This window comes from Nymphalis io, chromosome 9 (genome assembly GCF_905147045.1).
Source record: "Nymphalis io chromosome 9, ilAglIoxx1.1, whole genome shotgun sequence".
NCBI lineage: Eukaryota > Metazoa > Arthropoda > Insecta > Lepidoptera > Nymphalidae > Nymphalis > Nymphalis io.
Window position 1 is genome coordinate 2,704,138 of NC_065896.1, and position 17,745 is coordinate 2,721,882.

Consider the following 17,745-nt stretch of genomic DNA (forward strand, 5'->3'; position numbering starts at 1 on the left):
ATTATAAAAACACAAAAAAATATATTTATTGCAAGTACATTTAGATGTACGAAATAAAATTTCATTCAAAAACTTAAATGTGACATTATCACATTCCTGGACGAAAGTTGAATTTTTGTGTCAAAATGACATTTTAGTTACGAAACATTCGAAACATCAACACAGGACTGGAAATTTGTACATATTGATAAAATTATTGTTTTTTTCACTAATTTATCAAATAATTAAATAATTACAGATTCATTAAATATTTAAGTAAAAAAAATATTGACTAACTTTGTAACCATATGTTGATAAAATGATAGAAAGAATAGTTGTTACGGAATTGATGAAATCGTACTAATATTTGGAACGCACTTTTGAAATAATTGAAAGCTTTGTTTCACTATTTTAGGATTTTACATAATTCCATTTTTTCTATGTAGACTAATTATCTCGAGTAAATATGTACATATTTTATTTATAAATATAATGGATGAAAACAGCAAACAAAATCTGGGATACTCAACTAAAACAGCTCTTATAAAATTACGCGATGACATTCGAACCGTTATTGAAGAACATAAACAGAAAAATCGCATGGGGTATATATTTGTATTAAACCATTTCTTATATATGTCTAATTCCTTTATATTTTCTTAAATAAAGCACTTTCAGTTTGCAAATGTTCATAGTGCCGAATATCAGATTTTTGAAAAGGTTTAAGATAAAAATAAAACCTTTTATTTCAGATTTGGAATTGTGCGTAACATTATATCATTTTCATCTGAGAAAGTTTTGTTATCAGGAATTGCATATACTGTCACAATAATTAATATAATTTGCCTAATATTGACATATCTATTTGGTGAAACTTTATTGGCCGAAGGGTACTTATTATGGGAAGCATTATTTTTATTTATTTTACTTGCTATTAATTTCTTAATAGCTTTTAATGAAGAATACATATACAACAACGAAATACCTCATCGAGTTAAGAAAGTATTGGGTATGTGAAAATAATTTCTATCTTATTTTTACATCAAAATCATTTATTCCAACACATAATTATTTCATAAGTTCTTCTAATTCATGTAAATGGTGTCATTGTTGGTTTATCACATTTTTTGCACAGAAACTCTTGATGAAGCTATTGAAAAGTGCCTATGGAGGGAAAATCATTACCCACACTTATGTGCACCGTTTTCTCCATGTGTAATACTGCAGTGGACTTATAGGGATGGTATGTATAAATTGTATAAATGGATATTTTATAATACTTTCTTATTATTTCTCCTGAGCTTAACTGAAAGTTATTGCATGGAATAATAAGACCGCCTTAGTACACTACATTGTATTTATGATAATGTTCTTAGTTACTCAAAGAAAACCTGAGCAAAAATGTTGTATTAGTGTTTTTCTTGCTTTCAATTTAAGGTGTTGTTGTTAATCTGCCCTGGGCCCTTCTGGTGGAAGGTGATACTGTTGTCCTCAGGCCAGGACAGGAGGCTCCAGGGCACTGTAAAGGCTTACAGCCTGATGATCCAGAACTTTTTTTTGGACAAATTTTTTTATCAGGATCACAGGTATTCAATTATTTTTGTTTGATATAATTTAATTTTCTAGCTTTGTTATTAAAAGATTTTTAAAAGTTAAATAACTTAATAAAAATTATGTTAAATAATTTTTTATATATATTTTTCCTGTAAGATCTGAATTCATGATTGTTTTGATTAAAATTTTTCTTTTGCTAGGCAAAAGACCACTTCAGTATGCCACGAGTCCGTGCACCACATCTCAACAAAGCATACAAGATGTGTGAAACACCCTTTTTAAAAAATCTAAAATTAGCCTTGGAACAAGCTTCCACTAGGCCGGTAACAGTGTTTGAAAAACAGAGATATTTGGTGAGTCAAGACTTGTTGCCTGTTCTATGTGCCTGTTATTTTCAAGTCATTAAAATTGCACACTCTTGTAATTGTAAGAACCATAGAATCACAATTCATGTAATGAAAACTAAATAAACTTCTGTGTGGCTTTTAAACTGTGTGCTTTTATCGAACTTAGTAAATGCATTCCTAAAAAAATAACTTGCTTTTAATGCACTGCGCGTTAATCGTGCGTGAGCTTGCTCTGTGCTGTGATTGGCCATATGTAACTTTGCCTTTTAAGCAAATACTCACATTAAACATTTAGAAATTTCATTATTCTCTGTTACAGTGCACAGTAAAAATTTTAGAAGGCATAGTATTACCACTCGTAATATTGTTAATGGTGGTGACTAGTTTGATACGTTACTTATACCACTTGCCCGGAGTGACGCACTGGACTGAAGTATACTTTCTACAGATCATTGCCGCCTCACTGCCCTTATTGCAAATTGTTTTTCCCATTGCTTGGGTAACACTCAACTGCTATGGATTAGCTAGGTGAGAGAATATGTGGACAATTTGAGTAGTTTTTGGGTTTATTCATCACAGAAATCAAAATTATAGTGACAAATATTTTTCCTAGATTTAAACTATTATCAGAGACAGGACAGAAGTATATTCGTCCAAAATCATGTTCTATATCAGAAGATGCAAGCGATCCATTAATACAAGCACTCAGTGAGTCTAATCTCAAACCGCAAGCATTGAGAACTTTAGGAAAGACTTTCTGGAACATTCTTATTGGAAGAGAAGATATGGTGACTAGAACTGCCAACATTGTTCATGTATTGGGCTCATTATCGGTGAGTTTATTTAGTATGTAACATTTGAATTAAATATGACAATTAACAAAAATATCTTGTATACATATAGCTTGCTAGTAATATTCTTATGGATATTTGTATATAAATAAATAATCTTTATTTTCAAGGCTCTTTGTTGTGTGGATAAGAAAGGTATACTGTCATGGCCGAATCCAACAGCAGAAAAAGTATTCTTCTTAAGAAACTCGAGTCCCTTGTCCCACAACTCGAGTAAGACAAGCCTCAACGGGTCCATGGGACACCAGAGCCAGACGAATTTAAACCAAGATGGTGATGTTAAACAGAACCCTGAACCATCCACAATTGTTGAAGTATAAAAATTTCTTTCTTTTACACATAACTCAATATGTACTTAACATGTAGAGTTCAAAATAACTTATAATTAGTTACTTTACAATAAAATTATTTATTAAATGAAATACATTATTTATTTAAACTTGCTTAAGTCGAGGATATTTTAACAAAATTCTTCACAAAATATTTTATTTCTATAAAACATTCTTTTTCATAACCAAGCATGCACCAAATAAAGTGTTCGTACTCGTAATCGAATGCTGCGAACGTAAGTACCGATTAACCTTGAGAGGATCCTCGCCGACAGGTGCTGGACCTGACGCACGACCAGAACGCGCCGTTCCGCGTGGAGTTCGACGAGCAGCGCTGGCGCACCCACCTGGCGCGCCTCAAGCCGCTGGGCCTGGCCGCGCTGCTCAACACGTGCGCGCGCGCGCCGCGACACACGTACGCGCACTTCTGCGCGCACCTCACGTGCGAGGCGCACCACAGGTCAAACCCACTTACTCCTCTTAATATTTCCATCTATTATTGTTCGCACGGTGACTCACCTGCGAGGCGCTCTACAGATTACACATACTCTTCGCACGGAGACACCTACGTGTCGTGTCTACGTATCTCTTCGCACAAAGACGCATTATTTACTCATACGCATTTAGATTTCTCTTATCGTAATTAAATGGGAAATTATCTTTATTCCGTGTATAGATTTAGATTCGAATATAATTATTGATGGTTAGCGAATCCTTTTAAAGAAATACGTTCTATTTATTTCAGTGAGGACCTCGTTCCCGTGACGAACAGACGCTGTCTGTGCGAGCTAGCCAAGCAGATCGGTTTTACGGATGCGGTCGCAGAGTCTTATGACGTACAAGAATGCTTAGCCGTTTTTCGACACCTGGTAAGTATAGCTTTGTTAATTTTAATAACACTTTAATAATCAAACTTTATATAAATTAAAGCGAAGTTATAATATTTTATTCAGGATTCAAAAATCTTTTTTTTGGTTGCCATTGCATATTTGGACCAAAATGAAGTCCTTTACTTATATATAACAGTTCTCTGCTTTCGATTATGTTACGGTTTATGGTTCGTTCGGTAAAATTAAAAAGGAGAAATAGTTATCGATGTACATTTTCAAAATATAAAACAATATTTGTTTTCGTTTCAGCAAGCAGATACAATTCGGCGGGAGACACGGTTCGTCCGGTCGCTACACCTGAGCACGCGCGTGAAAGTTCCTCTGCCACATATGTTGGCTGTCATCGTGAAAGATCAATCCAATCAACTGCAGATGCTCACACAGGTATGCTTTTATTTATAAACCATATTAGAAAATTTATTAGATTCTATATTTTTTCTTATAATTCTTGCCTTGGTTTACTCGTTTGATTTTTTGACTTCATGAGTTCATGGAATCGAAACTTGTATCGAGAACAATATAAGTTATTAATATTTTCTGTAAAGAAATTCTTACAACCAGCTCGGATATATAGATCTTGTTTCCTGGACCTCGGTGCGCCAAAAACCGTCGGTTCCGTTCCTAGTTTCTAGGGCTGTGTCGGATTGCCACTAGACCAACGAGGAAGTCAAACGTCTACTACTACGTCTTAGATTAAATATTTATTTATGAAACGTAAAAAATATCATGCGAGAGGTCTAATGATCCTTTATATCCATTAAAATATGAACCGTTGAATTCCTAGTAATCCTCTCTAAGATTTGCGCACAAAAAAGCTCCTAATGCGAGTGCTAAAATAGGTAATTTCCGCGCGTTTTATATTTAGCGGCGTTTTTGTTACATTCAGGGAACCGCTGATATAATCCTGGACTCGTGCGTGGACTACTGGAACGGACGAGACCTAACACCGATCTCGCCGTCCGATCGCAAGAAGATCATCGATTTCTACCAACGGAACTCGCTAACGGCCTACTGCACAGCCTTCGCCTACAAGTAGGTAGCGGGAGCCGTAGAGCTGTAGAGCAGTGCCGTGAGCCACTAACGCCGCCCCCCGCAGGCCGCTGACGCGCGGCGTGTCCCCGGCGCTGGCGCGGCAGTACCTCGAGCTGCCGGCCGACAGCCGCGCGCTGTTCGCGCACGCGCAGCGCGCCTCCGCGCCGCACTGGGCCGACGCCGCCGCGCTGCACTTCCACTCCACCGGTCTCTGGCTCTTTCCTTTACTACTTTTATATCTTCCGAGAACGATTTGGGTACCGTGCGTTGTGACTGAATTTTATATACTCTACGACTTTTGTGTTAAATGCAAATATCACTTAAATATCTTTAAATATTATCTTATTTAAAGATATTTACGAAAAACTGAATTATGGGACTTCGACCTTGAATATCTCGAGAGGTAGACCCGAGAATTAAGGAGACTTTTGAGAAAAATCTTAGAATAATGAAACGAAGGCTTATACAAATTTTCAGCGTTAGTGTCTTTTATTCCGAGGTGAAATTATAAGACTGGGCTAATATGCGATCCACAGATTCGTTGCTGTTTAATGAAGTCACGGACGACGACGTCAGCGACGCCGAAGGATATTTCGACATGCAATGTAATCAGGTAAATTTGATAATTTGACTTGAAGAGTTTGACTTGAAGAGAAGAATTTGATTTGAAGAGTGAGTGGTCGGTCGAGGCACATATCAAGGTCGTTGTAATTTCGCTCATATGTAACAATTTAAAATTAAATAAAAATATTGTATTATTAAATTTGTATCACAGTAACAGCCTGTTTATGTCCCACTGCTGGGCTAAATCCTCCTCTCTCTTTTGAGGAGAAGGTTTGGAGCTTATTCCACCACGCTGCTCCAATGCGGGTTGGTAGAATACACATGTGGCATAATTTCAATGAATTTAGACACATGCAGGTTTCCTCACGATGTTTTCCTTCGCCGTCAAGCACGAGATGAATTATAAACACAAATTAAATTAAGCCCATGAAAATTCAGTGGTGCTTGCCCGGGTTTGAACCCACGTTCATCGGTTAAGATTCACGCGTTCTTACCACTGGGCCATCTCGACTTTTCATCAAAATGTCATCACAGTGTTAATATCTTAAACGCAAATGTTCCAATTCAAGCACCTAGTTATTAGGCTACTAGGCCATCTCGGCTTGTCATATTGTATTAATACGAGCATATTTTCTCCCGTACACGCGTTTTCGTCTATTCAATAAATTCAACTATAATTATTCATAGTACCGAACTGCATGTTTGTACATATTGTTTGGTGAGAATTAACACAAAATGTTAACATCTTCCTATTTGGACGCCTGTCGTGATCTGGTTAAATAATGGCTGGCGTGGTGGCTAAATAATCCCTATCAGCGTATTCGGTTGTGTTTTCATATCATGTATACGAGACGTTTTAATATACTCGTATTTTTTTTTATAGGATAGTAAAGTGGACGAGCATATGGGCCACCTGATGGAAGTGGTCACCAACGCCCATAGACATTGGCATTGTAAGAAATGTTAACCATCGCTTACGTCACCAATGCGCAACCAACCTTGGGAACTAAGATGTTATGTCCCTTGTGCCTGTAATTACTCACTCACTCACCTTTCAAACCGGAACACAACAATATCAAGTACTGCTGTTTTGCGGTTCTTCTACCACCAGTATCTATCTTGACTATGGTGTAACAGTACCGCCTTATTTGTTTTACATATTCAAGGACGAGCATCAAATACATAATATCCCCTATTACGGTCAGTTCAAACCACGAAGTCGCGCCCCACTGTTTATTGGGGAGAAAGCGCGGGTTGCGGGGACTTCATACCCAGCTTTTAGTCTTGAGAGCTGAATGTTCTATTGCTACATAATTACTTAAATTTTACATTTTTACTGTATCGATTGGGAAAAAGAGTGGGGCGCGGCAACGTGGATTAAACTATCTATAATATGGCCCTCGATTAACCAGACATGTTGTATAACTCAATACTCAAATAGTAATGACAACGACTGAACAGGTATTTATAGGTATGGTGACGATGCAGTACCAGGCGCAGAGCGACATGGTGGAACTTATAGAGCGTTTAGAGCGCTCCTGCATCCGCTTCGTGCATTTCAGCAAGGAGAACGAGCTGCGCTCACGCGTCTTCAGCGAGAAGATGGGCCTCGAGTCCGGCTGGAACTGTCACATATCGCTCATGAGTGAAAACCACCACAGGTAAGCTAAGACTTTATGGAGGGAGCGTGAGGACCGTATACAGAGACGACCAATTATTGTATAACTCATATTGACCGGAACTGGGTACCCTAGATAAATAACAAAAATGACGTCATTTCTCTTAACGTTTACGTGATTTTAAAGATGCATTTACTGGTGGTAGGGCTTTGTGCAAGCTCGTCTGGGTAGGTACCACCCACTCATCAGATATTCTACCGCAAAACAGCAATACTTGATATTGTTGTGTTCCGGTTTGAAGGGTGAGTGAGCCAGTGTAATTACAGGCACAAGGGACATAAAATCTTAGTTCCCAAGGTTGGTGGCGCATTGGCTATAAGCGATGGTTGACATTTCTTACAATGCCAATGTCTAAGGGCGTTTGGTGACCACTTACCATCAGGTGGCCCATATGCTCGTCCACCTTCCTATTCTATAAAAAAACAAAAAAATGATTTTACCAAAAAGGCAAATTTTATTTTGGGTCTTAAGCATTTCGGATTGACTAAATTATATGTATATGACCAAATTGAATTTGTCTTTTTAGAAAGGGCCTTCCGTATTTCATCAGCTATAAGATAATCCTCGAAACTGTTTAAGACCTGCCATAGTACGCAGTGCCGGCAATAGTCGTAATTAAAGCATGTTTTATACAAAGAATGAGATATTTGTAGGCTGAAAAAAAAGTTCACTTCGTAAACTATGAATATTTTAATAGATAGGAATACAGACTAGATGTCTAATTATATTAGGCAGCAAATAGTCTAAAGACAACTTATTCTTCTTTAATATAAGTAAAATATTTTTAACAATTTCCGTACACCGATATTAGTAGGATTAAAACGTTTCGCTAAATATTTATGTGTTACATTATTTTGTCGGTATGTATGTGTATTTAAAACTTTAATACATAAACTTTATAGCAGTTAACTGATATTAGCTTTATAAACATATTTATTATTAATAGGATAGGTACAAATCGTAAAAGTAACAATTGGAAATTTAGATATTCTTACAAAATAATGGCACTAACAACTGGCAACATTCATTAGTGGCGATTAAAAATAATACGTAAACAGGTACACCCGTCATTTTCATATAACACGACACATATTCTGACTCGCTTATTATTTTGAATTATAAATTTCTTTTTTAATAACCTTCATAGTTTTCTGGATGTTGTTTTAATTTATTTTCTAATGAAATATGTGTTCATATATCACATGCTTATTTAAATTAAAATAGAATAAAAAAAATAATGTCATTATTCATGTTGAAATATGTTTAAAAAAAAAGTGTCATTGTAAAAAAAAATCTCACATTGCATCTCCATATCATCTGCTACGACTTTTTTATTCGGTCTCTTCTTAACCAACCTGACATGATCGTGTAATAAATAAATGTAATTTATAAAAAAAAACTGTATTTTCAGGAAGTGTCGTTCCGTCATTTTTGTCCCTCTGCATGGTCTATTATTGTTTTCTACAACACATTAGATGTACCAATCCCTAAAATGTATGAACAATCCTAGAATATTTTGGTAGCTTCTTACTGATAGATAAAAAAAAACTTTTGTTTTTAATATATATGTGCAAACTTTAAGAAGCTTTTGATTTGCAAATTTTATAATTGTTCAGATAAAGCTGTCTTTCGTTGTCAATTGGATTCTGATTTTTTTTATAATTTTGTATATATTTATCTCGACGTCTTGGTTCTATATGTAACAGAGGGAAATACATACGTTAAGAATAATTTACATTATCGCTCTTAATTATAAAAATTGTAATTTACGATAACCCTAAATTTTATATAAAATATTAATTTTTATATAATTTTATTCAAAACGACAATTTATTTACTGCTTGAAAGTGTTATTCGCGGTTTTGTACATTTTATTTTGTTCTTAAAACTTAGCAAAAAAAAAAAAGTAACATGAAGCAATAACGAGGACTTTAAAGCGGTCACAATGGCATTATTGTTCCATGTTATTATTACTTAACTATATTAATTATTTTTCTCATACCTTTTGTCAAAACTGAAATAATGGTCAACAATTTTGAGTGTGCGGTGAGAGTGAGTGAGACAGTATTGTCGACAGCAAGCCGGTTTCGCCGCTGTCATCTCAGACTCTGCGAGGCCGCCATAACACCGCCTCGCAACTCACTAGGCCCGATACGGGCGACGCCTTTACTTTTGGGTTCGTCCATATCTCTCGCGCTTCACTAAATAGCTCGCTTATTTACTTTGATTGACATTTTGTTTTTTAAACGACCTCGTAGTTTACGTTTACTGCGATCAATAAACACGTTAAAACTCTAAATACATTTCTTACCGGTATAGGGTAGGTATATTTAGATTTTATACTCAAGCCATTATGGGTATATATAAATGATATTAACGAGGCTGAATCGAAAAGTGCGTTTATTATACCTACTCTTGACTCAAGTAAAGTCGTTAAGAGTTAAAATCACAGAAATATATGGAGAGAAGTGAGATAAAAATTTTAATTAATTAATAAAGTATTTGTGTCGGTGTTGTAATTTAAGTAAATATTTTTTTAGTAGTTTATAGAGATTTATGTTCTTATTGTCGCTGACAAGATTGCTGATTTAAAAAAAGTATAATCATTTTATGTTTTGATATTGATTATACGAGCTTTTTGATTCCCTCTTATACGCTATATCATTTTTTCAGTGACTTGACTCTTTTTAAAATTGGTTGATTCATTTGCGCTCCTAACAAATAAACCTTAGATTTACATATACCATATATTATGCACTACAAACAGTTCCTGATTAATTTATCCTTATTTATAATACAACACTAATCCACAACAATTTCGCCGACATTCGAAACGCATTTTTCATAAATTATCGTATATTATTCAATATCTAACATCGAAGTCGTTACTCTTCTCGTGGTTGAAATGATTTATATATCTGCGTGTCTTTGAATTGTTACTAGTGTTAAATTTGCACAAAAGTTCATTAAAAAAAGGTGAATATTTTGTATAATGAAAAAGTTAAAAATACATAAAACAAAATGTCAATTTAGGTGAGGAGAAACGAATGCATTTGTACATAGATGTAGTCAACAATATTTAAGAACTTGTTAAACGATTATGATAATACTTTTGCGTTGTTTTTATTTTAATTTAAAAAACTCCCCTAAACTTATCTTCGAAATCTAATATTTAGATTGAAACAAGACTAAACTAAATGTTCAAATGCATAAGTTATTTGTAGCTTCGTCTTAAAAATGCCACTTCTTCAATATATATGTACAAAACATTATCTTATAATATTTAGTTTACGAGCTATAATGATTAGCATAACTATGTATTAGCTAAAATCAATTATCAAGGAATTATTATATAAATGAGAAGTGGCATATACAAGATACTTATTAGCTTTGTCCTTAAATGTCGCTTAGCTTTTTGCGTATAATCGATTTATATTTTAATTTACATTTATGATCGGAAATTATAAATATCTTTACAAAAATAATAGATCGCCCTAACCCTGATAATGCATGAATCCATAAACGTTTCTTTTTATTTTATAATCTGTGTAATATTTTTAACACTGAACATCATATTCATTTCTAAATACTAACAACAGGTTTCTCGGTTATAACGCGATTATATACTTTCGTGTCTGTAGACGTATATATACTTATATACATGAATTAATTGCTTTTGGTACGAAGTAGAATTACCACAGAAGCACCTTGTATATATTAATACAGAACTTTTTCGTATGTCGAAGAGTTTAAATTTGTAATAATTACATCAAAGTAGTAGATTTTTTAATAAATATTATTAAGTAATTCATTAAAGTTAAAATTTTATCGACGTTTCCACTAATGCAAATGTTCAGTGGCACCATATCATCGTCCAAGGCGCTGTCAATGTCCGCACCAGGAGCGATTAACGTTGAGCACAGTACTGTTAAGTTTGATGATGAGACCAAGAAAACGAGGCATTCGATCACCACGCACAGCGGATTGAAGGTAATTTGAAGCTGAACGAATATTTAGAAAAAAAATAATCATTTTAGTACATACTGAATTTATATAGCAAATGATCTTATTCCATATTTTTAGTACACCCTATTGCACTTGTCATAAATAACATAGGTTTGAAGATTACCCTGCAATTCTTAACGTTAACCTGAAAACTTAATGAACAAGAATTCCTTCCCATTGCAAACTTGCAGCAGCTGCAGCGCGACAGTATAACGACGAGCCAAGCTTCGACAGACTCGCTATTAGACGGAGCGGCCCCAGAACCTGGGGAATCCCCGCCTGACGCATGCCGTTCGCTATCCTGCCTCACGGACTCAACTGATCACTCCGCGCCGCTTAACTTCGACATGAGTAATCGGGTCTGTACATAAAGACAAGCGCACTCAGCAGAGCTTTTTTATATACCACACTTAACGATCACGATCACTTCCATGTTCAATTAAAACACTTACCTTAGAACAATTCAAAAGTATACCGCCAGGATATTGACGGAAGTTCTAAGCTGAGGTATTTACAATAATAGCCCAAACGCTTCATTCTTTGCTTTATATCCTATGTGTACATAAATTCCAGTCATTATTAAATGTTCTATCCGAACTACATATGTATGTATAAACTACACACACACACACACTTGGTGGTAAGTCTTTTTGTAAGCCCGTTTGGGTAGATATCTCTCTATTACTCATCTCATATTCTACCGCCAAACAGCATTACTTAGTATTGTTGTTTTCCGGTTGGAAAGGTGAGTGAGCCAGTGTAACTGCAAGGGACATAATATATTAGTTGCCAAGGTTGATGGCGCATTGGTAATGTGAATACTAGTTAATATTTTTTACGACGCGAATATCTATGGGTAGTGGCCATTTGCTATCAGGTGGCCTATCGGCTCTTCCGTCTAACTATATTAGAAAAAGAACATATTGTGACTTAAATGTCTTACCATATATATGTTCATCATTCGGTGCAAGGCGCTTCTTGCGCCGCATATAATATTTGGCAGACGATAACAACGGAACCCGTCCTGATTAAGGCATTCGCTCCTTCTTGGGAACGTATTCACTGGTGGATCGGTTCATCGCGGATGAGATGCTTAAATATTTGAACCTCTTGCGACATTTACGGGTTGAGATGAAGTGGCTCATCAATATCAACATAATTATTTAAAAACCTATACCGAACCGAAACAGCCTGTGAATGTCCCACTGCTGGGCTAAAGGCCTCCTCTCCTCATTTTGAGGAGAAGGTCTGGAGCTTATTCCACCACGCTGCTCCAATGCGGGTTGGTGGAAAAACCTATAGTCAATTTAATATTCCAGAATACAAATAATAAAAAATGAAATTCGTCCTTGTAATGTTCGCCAGGCAAAACTGCCGCGAGGTATTGAAAACATTCGGCCTCATATAGAGCAAGTGGACAACGTACCACTACTGGTGTCACTATTCACAGACTGCACAGCTAATTCCGTTCAGCGAATGATTCAGATTATGCAGGTAAGAATTTTTAATTATACTAAAATTAATTATAACGATTTTAAATGTATAAAAGTTTCCATTAGAAGTTAACCATTAAAGTTTATTTATATTTAGGATTACGGCGAGGTGGTGTGCGTAATGGGGTCGACAGCTAACTGCCAAAATATGGAGATTTTTATGCAAGCTGATGCTAGGTAAGATTGAAAATTATTTATTTATAAACTACTCTCGATTTACATTAGGCTTATAATTCATTTTTCCTCTCATGCCAGCATAGCAGTTGAGCCGCTATATCCAGTTTTATGCCAAAAGATGCCGCCATATCAAGTACCGCGAGACTGCATTGGACCGATTGATTTAGCGAGGTCACTGAACTCTGTACCGTGCTCCCTATCGGTAATACATTAATTTAAAAATAAACTTTATTTGTAAAGTTTTTGTAATTTTTTTTTTTTTTTTCAAAAACAAAACGACGAGTAAAACATCTGTATGGAATAGGGATTTTCTTAAGTTTATATAAAATTCAAATTTGCTACGCTAATGTCTCGTCATGGCACTTGCCATAGGTTTAGTAATTGAAAATACTTTTTTCTTTAAAAAAATACTTACTATTGATGCACGCTCACCTTAAAGTTGAAAAACAAATGGCAAAGTCAGCCGTGCACCAACTACTGCAACACTCAGGTATGTAAGTCCATTGAACATAGTATATACATAAAAGGCTATGTTAGTCTCGGCTATGCATGGTGTGACATAATGCAGCAAAAGTCAGTTATATTTTACTTTTTTTTTAATATTATTTATAGTCTGTTTAAAAAAAAAAGTCTGTTTTTTGTTTTAAAAAAAAGCCGAGATGGCCTAGTGGTAAGAACGCGTGAATCTTAACCGATGATCGTGGGTTCAAACCCGGGCAAGCACCACTGAATTTTCATGTGCTTAATTTGTGTTTATAATTCATCTCGTGCTTAACGGTGAAGGAAAACATCGTGAGGAAACCTGCATGTGTCTAATTTCATTGAAATTCTGCCACATGTGTATTCTACCAACCCGCATTGGAGCAGCGTGGTGGAATAAGCTCCAAACCTCCTCCTCAAAAGGGAGAGGGGGCCTTAGCTCAGCAGTGGGACATTAACAGGCTGTTACAATACAAAAAATTACAATAGTCTGTTTTATATAAAAAAAATTAAGGTGTACATTTTTAGTATTTATTTAGGTTTGGAGGGTAATGATTTAAGGCGCTATGTATGTATGTAAGTATATTCATGTGTTCCCGTATAGCTTTTAAACTACTTTTCATTATTCGAAACGTCTTCATTGGCTATGTGACATCACTCTTAATTCGTAATGGCACCTAGACGACAGATTATCCTATATTTTAAAAAAATGGTTTTGATGTGCCGTTGTGTATGATTTCAAAGAATTTAATCAAAAATAAATTTATTATTAGATCTTGTTCGCTGCTTTTCTGGAATTAACTCGATAATTTATCGTAATCTAATAATACGTTGTCATGTAATATGATATATCATTATTTAAATATTAATAATGTTCATTTCGCCTGTTACACGATTTCCAGGTCATTCCGTAATACGCATACACATGTGAAATTGTGAACAGGTTCAAAATATAAATACAGGACAAAATATTATATTTTGTTAAAATTTTCTGAAAATTAGAAATAACATGATTAATATAAAAAATCCCCATATATAGACGGTGATGGCAATTGGCCAATTGGAATAACTGATTCTAGATTATTAAAGCAACTTTATAGTTTTCTTTGATTAGTGAACTAGATTGTTTCTTTCTATTATAAAAATAAATCTGGTTTAGCTAATGATATATGTACGGTACTGGTTCAGATGTCTCGTGACGCGGACGTGTCGCTGTTCGCACTCATCACCATGTCAAGACACTTCACCATGTGTCTTTGGAACAGCACGCAGTTCTGGATCTGCAGCTCCTGCTTCCTATCGTTGTTACAGGCGAGTGTTCGGACATTTTTATAAGATAATGAAGAATCGAGATATTTTATCATTCTTGACATTTCTATGAAATTATATCCCAGAACTTATTAAAAATCTTATCACATAGAAATCGACCGGGTCGTTGGTCTACACTCTCAGGCTACATATTTCTTGGTCCTGGGTTCAAATCCCGGGTCGGGCCAGACCAGACAGGTAAATAATCGGATAACACGCAAAGCCGATCTTGTGTCCATTTGAGGGAATAGAATGTGCACCGGCGTTTGCACAGACTTGGGCACTATAATCTGCCGTCCGCTAATATTCGTTGAGAACGGTCGCCGGGGCCGGAAATCGGTCGGGAGGGCAACATCGACTCGGTTCCGTCACAGCATGAGACATTGAACGAGCATCAAAGACGCTTAGCGAGGCGTCATGGGTTTTAACGTGAGCCCGTCCCGCGCAGCTGGGCTCGGTGGCGGTGTTCGGCGCGGGCGCGCTGAGCGCGGGCGGCGCGGCGGGCGGCTCGCTGGCGGGCGCGCTGCTGGCGGCCGCGCTCAGCTTCGCGCCGCCGCGCGCCGCGCTCGTGCTGCGCGCCGCCACGCGCCCCGCGCTCGCCTTCAACGCGAGGGTGAGACCGGCGTCCTATCGCTCTCTCGTTTATTTTATTACGTCTCTCTGAAAGTACCATTTCTAATACTGAGCGTCAACGGGAATTTGAATTCTATGAAAACGCTATCCTATGTGAATTATGTCGTTGATGTGATGAGGATTCGTTGATACTCTGCTAAAAAATATATAAACAAAAATATATCCTTGGTTATGTTATGTAATTTTAAAACATAAAAATAGTTACTCCCACTTGTTTGTAAAAGATTATAGTACTATCTGCTGATTTTTCTGTAGACATATTGAGGATCTACTTTTTCATACGAGGCTTTCGAGTACCTATTAGGGTTTTCACACCGTTCACCCAGACCGACAATTTTTTTTAGACTACCTTAACAAACCGAATGAATATTAAAATTAATTGCGTGGATTCGGATAAATAAACAATAACTATATGAGTACGACTTTTATATGTTTAGTGTAACAGTTTGTTAGATTCAATTGAAATTACAACGATTGTAACAATCGTAATTTTGTTTATGCATATTGATAAGTTATGTATATAATTTATTATCTATCGTAAACAGATGGCGCTGTTCGTTTTCTGGTGTTACGCGTGCAAGTTTTTACCTTCAGCGATTTCGATCCTAGTACTATATGGACTAACATTACGAAGCTTCTGCGAGCAGATAGCATCTTTTACGAATACCACCTCGTGTTGGCTGATATATCCGGTCAATGTTGGGAACTACTCGAGCAGTCAAGACTTATCGTTAAAGAGCTGGCACGGGTGGGGTGATGATTTCTACGACGGGTTTTATTTAGCGCAGCACATAACACTGGCGTTGATAACTTTGCATTTAAGTGAGTATTCTTTTTTAAATAATTAGTAACTATATAAACATATGTATCTAAAAAAATGTTTGTTGTTGCAGTTGTGATATCATTGTCGTTTATACATCGACATTCTTCCATCTGGCAGGGAAGATTCTGGACAAATTGGGTGTGGTGTGTGACTGTGGCATTTATGTGAGTGTATTTGTAATGTCTATTTATTTACATTAAATAGTCATTGGAAGCTTCTAGAATTTGTCTTATCGAACTGCCCAAAAAGACATTAATACAGCCTAAGTATGCAGTAAAGTTGATACATGATTATCTATATAAGTACGTATTTACAAAAGAAAAGTAGTGTATGTAGTATATCAGTTGTCTGGTTTCCATAGCACGGCCTTTGTACAAGCTTAATTTGGGATCAGATGGCCATGTGCGAAAAATATCAAAAAAAATAAAATATGAATATGTTTTCGTCTCCAGATTAATGGTCCAAAGCGTGTACAGCGCGATCATGCTGCGCGGCTCGTACGGCGCGTGCGCGGCGTGGGCGGCGTGCGCGCTGCGGCTGGCGGTGCGCGCGCCGCTGCTGGCCGCCTACGCCGCCTCGCTGCTGCTCGTGTTCGCGCTCAACGAGCTCATCAAGTGGCAGGAGCTCAAGTCAGTATACGCATACGACGGGGAAACAGTGCCGTGCACATTTATAAGCTCCGTTTTATTATTGCAGGAAGCAAACGAACAAATAATATGATAGGAGCATCAACTCCTTACATCGTTAATATGAGGCCAAAAATCTAAAATGTTGTCCCTTGTGCCTGTGATCATATTTGCAAATGCACCCTTCAAATCGAAACACAATTTCTGTACTATATATTGCTATTAGCCTTAGTGGCCTTGACAGCTTTGGGGGCTGAGTACTAAAAATCAGCCGAGAAAAGATGCCTACATTGGGTGTATACTCACTAAGACTAACGTCAGAAGAGTATTCTGTGGGAACGCTCCTCACCTTAGGACGTTATCGGAATAGTGGGTTATGCGGAGCGCGTGCAGTCGCCACGTCCACAAGCAGTTACAAGCGGACCTTTTGTCCGCTGGCGAGGTCGGAGTGAGTGTGGTGTTTGTATCGGTTCTATCGTCTTTGTCAATCAGGACGTGTTTAGGACGCCTCAGTCTGTTTGGTATGATTCCACTGCCTATATTAATGTATGTACATACGCCTATACGACACTACATACAAAACTACTCTTATTATAATAAATACACTAGTACAGAAAAAAATTAATTATTTATTTATTATAAGATGTGAAGAATATTATCCGTACTTATGCTCAAAATAATTTAAACATTGTCATTGCAGAGTTGACGCGCGAAATCAAAGACGGGCTCGATTAGACTTTGGAACCAAATTGGGGATGAACTCGCCGTTTTAGTCATCATCTTATCTAGTCAATTACACTTTAGAAAATTTAATAATAACGATGCCAATGCAATGGTTGAAGTTTAGTTTTAAGAGAAATGTTGTACTTTTTATGTACCTACCCACTATTTTGTACTTAATTTATTCAATGTATCTGTTACAGACATTCAATTTTTTAATAAATGGTATTCTCATAAATTTTGTTTCATTCAAGA

General features: G+C 36.4%; 1 protein-coding gene across 2 annotated transcripts; it reads left to right on the top strand.

Annotated features, from left to right (window-relative positions):
* Positions 1–166: 166 nt before the first annotated feature.
* On the top strand, positions 167–17,711 carry LOC126770736 (transmembrane protein 94). 2 transcript variants are annotated; one of them, XM_050490262.1, is made up of 27 exons: positions 167–584; positions 732–988; positions 1,115–1,222; positions 1,417–1,565; positions 1,734–1,886; positions 2,200–2,408; positions 2,494–2,713; positions 2,842–3,045; positions 3,336–3,520; positions 3,806–3,929; positions 4,200–4,334; positions 4,837–4,982; positions 5,047–5,189; positions 5,519–5,595; positions 7,008–7,207; positions 9,303–9,401; positions 11,083–11,215; positions 11,422–11,589; positions 12,596–12,724; positions 12,821–12,900; positions 12,979–13,102; positions 14,569–14,691; positions 15,137–15,301; positions 15,867–16,143; positions 16,215–16,308; positions 16,597–16,773; positions 17,471–17,711. In XM_050490262.1, the coding sequence occupies exons 1-27, from the start codon at positions 472–474 to the stop codon at positions 17,541–17,543; spliced, it is 4,065 nt and encodes a 1,354-aa protein (XP_050346219.1). In that variant the 5' UTR covers positions 167–471; the 3' UTR covers positions 17,544–17,711. The 2 variants fall into 2 exon arrangements, with proteins under 2 accessions (XP_050346219.1, XP_050346220.1); XM_050490263.1 differs by lacking the exon at positions 9,303–9,401.
* Positions 17,712–17,745: the final 34 nt, after the last annotated feature.

Excerpts from the sequence above, each read along its gene's own strand:
- LOC126770736 (XM_050490262.1), top strand. The coding sequence starts at position 472 with ATGGATGAAAACAGCAAACAAAATCTGGGATACTCAACTAAAACAGCT. Across the intron at positions 989-1,114 it reads TCGAGTTAAGAAAGTATTGG|AAACTCTTGATGAAGCTATT; the intron begins GTATGTGAAAAT and ends TTTTTTGCACAG. Across the intron at positions 3,046-3,335 it reads AACCATCCACAATTGTTGAA|GTGCTGGACCTGACGCACGA; the intron begins GTATAAAAATTT and ends CCTCGCCGACAG.